General features: G+C 39.3%; 1 protein-coding gene across 1 annotated transcript in view; it reads right to left on the bottom strand.

Annotated features, from left to right (window-relative positions):
• Window positions 1–408: 408 nt before the first annotated feature.
• impact (impact RWD domain protein) overlaps window positions 409–3,229 on the bottom strand; it is a 16,544-nt gene continuing 13,723 nt past the window's right edge. The window contains exon 11 of the mRNA XM_083648462.1: window positions 409–545. Coding sequence (XP_083504588.1) covers window positions 483–545 — 63 coding nt within the window. The 3' untranslated portion in view covers window positions 409–482. The remainder of the gene's footprint in view (window positions 546–3,229) is intronic.

The following is a 3,229-nucleotide window of genomic DNA, read 5'->3' as shown; positions in this document are numbered from 1 at the left end:
TCCATAACCAGCCAGCTGGGGGGAAGTGTCCCAGACCCAGAGAGAGCTCTGCAGCATGCAGTAACATAGTGTATCAGCGTAAGAACTCTCATGGGTCTGGCGTTGAGACTACTCAAGATCCATCTCTTTCAACTCGCTTTCACCTGCTAAACAGCCTCCCCTCCATCCAGTTTTAAATTACATATTTTTATTTTATTTATTATTATCACGGTTTATTTGCCATAAAATAGACTTCAGTCATTTTTATCCCGTTCAATGCTGTTAAGATGTCTGTGAATTAGCTCCAAATTACCTTTTTACTGAAACAAACTGCATGTTTTATTTTTTATTTTTGGTTGCCAGACCCAGAATGGGCCTTCCAAAAAAAAGCCTCAGAGACTTACTGACTCACTCCTCACTGTTTAAACATACATGCATGAGTGTTGAGCCACAGCAGTCTGGGTCCGGCTTAACTAGGCTTGGCTAGTATTGTTTTTTCAGATTCATTTAGTCTTCTTGCTCCTTGGTTTTTTGTTCTTCGTCCCTCCTGTTTTGGTAGCCTCATCCTGTCAAACAATAGAAGAAGATTAGAACATGATCATCATCAGGGTAATGATTATCTAACCTTAATACTCTTAATGGTGCGTACGCTTTTTCCATGTTGAACATTTGAATGCTATCTTTCAATTGCTCATGATTCAATTTTGACAGATGCCTTTGTCTGGTTTCCTGCTGTTTCCCTGCCTTACTAAAATGTGCAAATTACATCATTAAAAAACAGTGAAAGAGACACGCACATCCAAAAAAACGGTCTTCAAGGCAGGTGCTGGACCCAATACAAACAGCAGTGAAAGGAGCTACAGTTTTCTCTTTCAAATTACAACATTGCAATCTAAAGTACTACTATCTGCCCTGTGCCCTGACGAAGGCCACTAGGCTGGAACGCGTCGGCGTCTTTCTTTTCTATCTTTTCTTCCTTCATTAACTCTACAGTTTCTCCCACAAGTGTGTTTTGAACCTGCTGAGAGAACAGGCTAACACCACTAAGTAGCCTCTGGCGCACTTTTTTTTTCTACTATCAAACATTTTCTGCTAATATTTTTACTGATAATCCGGGCTGGCAACTTGTAGTTTAGTTTAAAAAAAACATTACTGATAATCCTGTTAAATGCAGAACACAAAATGCTTTAGATATTCACGCAGTGCCTGCAGGACATGAAACATGACTTCTACCCCATTATCTGGGGCAGCCTGGATTCAAAATTGAGTAAAATTCCATTTTAATCTGATTTGCATCAATAATCTGCCCATAAAAGTCAAAAGTTAAATGTTTTCATTAAAAAAATATGTATAATCAAAAATGAATGGCACAATTAAATATTTGGAGCCAGTAAGTAGCCTATCCTTCAAAAGATAGCAGAACATGAAACATGACTTCTACCCCATTATCTGGGGCAGCCTTCATACAAAATTGAGTAAAATTAAATTTTAATCTGATTTGTGTCAATAATCTGCCAATAAAAGTCAAAAGTTAAATGTTTTCATTTAAAAAAAAAATCTGGATAGTTAAATTAGTCAAAAAATAGGATATCCAGTCAATATCCACTCATTTCAATCACCTGCCTCGGCTATGTTTACATGTGTCGTGATTGGTCGAATACCATCAAATTTCCTTCCGAAGTGTCTCTCTCTCTCATTTGGAAGATGACAACATCCTCTGTCCAAATTTTAATGGGTGGAAGTACAGACTATGGCAATGGTAAATGGTAAATGGCCTGCATTTATATAGCGCTTTTATCCAAAGCGCTTTACAATCAGTAGCTAGTCTACATTCACCCATTCATACACCGATGGCTGCCACGCAGGGTGCCTACACACCATCGGGAGCAAGGAGGGTTAAGTGTCTTGCCCAAGGACACAACGACGGCAGCTGGGAGGGAGCGGGGATCGAACCGCCAACCCTTGCGTCATTGGCCGACCTGCTCTACCTCCTGAGCTAAAGCCACCCCATTATTACCATTACTATCTCTGGAACAGTCAGTGCAGCACTGCACATATCTAAGATGTACAGCAGAACAGTGCTTTTCAGAGACTGGGAAACTTGTAACGATAGAGAGATAGAGCCAAAAAGAGGCAAATTGTTTAAACCTAAATCAACACTGGACTGGCTTCAGAACAACAATGTGAAAGAGTGACTTAGCCAAACCCACTGGGATCCCATTGAAAAGCTGTGAGGTGACGGATATTTTTTGTTGACAGATGGTCTCCATCCAACTTGACTCGCTGCCAGAGCAGCTTCAAAGTTTTTACACAGGGGATTGAACATGATATATTTCTGTATTACATTTTCAACAAATCTGTAAAAATAGGGTAATTTGTATAGATTTATGACAAAATATCCTGAGTGAATCCATTTTGAGTTCAGGCTGCAACACCAAGAGATGCCAAAAAAGTCAAAGGGGTTAAATAGTTTATGAAGCAGATGTATACATTTCTTTTCCAAGGTGCTGCAAATACTCTACTTCATACTTCGCTAGCAGGATGTGATTTTGTAGGAACAGTTACAGGCTTAAAGTGATCGGGTTTTGTTCTTCAAATCCCCCAACAGCTTGCACAAGAGACGAGCCTGTTTCAAACCTGCGAGAAATGCATCTTAACTGGAGAAATAGTGTAAAATGGCTAGGTGTGGGACTGTTAATTAGTATGGTGATTGCTGTGTTTTCCTTGACTCATGAGGAAAAAAAGCTACAAAATAATTGTGTCTAATCTAGAAAACACCACTACTGCAAATGTAAAACTCATGAACTTTACATCAAGGAAAAAGTCGGAGAGAAAGAGGGAAAATCATGTGCAGCTGACTTCTACAGTGTTTTTATGCTGCAGCCATCCAGCCAAAATGTTGTTTACTATGTTTTACAATAATTATATCACCTTTATCTATACTAGTGGACTTGTGGGAGTTAGACCCCGCTGGGAGTTAGACCCCCCTGGGAGTTGATCTGGAACACAGTGGTCTCCAAAGCCTCTGGGACACACTCAAATTTATCATAAAACACTGATGCTATCACTTATCTTATCTTATCTTATTTGATCTTATCTGTTATCTTATCTGTATCGAATTGGTGATGTCACTCGAGCACTCAATGATGATGTCATCAGTCACTGATGATGTCACCAGATCATCATTAGGTAATTAGGGCAATCATTAGGTAATTAGGGCAATTAATCTGCCATAATTAGCCAATTAAAT

This window comes from Poromitra crassiceps, assembly GCF_964638095.1.
Source record: "Poromitra crassiceps genome assembly, chromosome: 12".
NCBI lineage: Eukaryota > Metazoa > Chordata > Actinopteri > Beryciformes > Melamphaidae > Poromitra > Poromitra crassiceps.
This window is presented reverse-complemented; position numbering and strand designations above follow the sequence as displayed.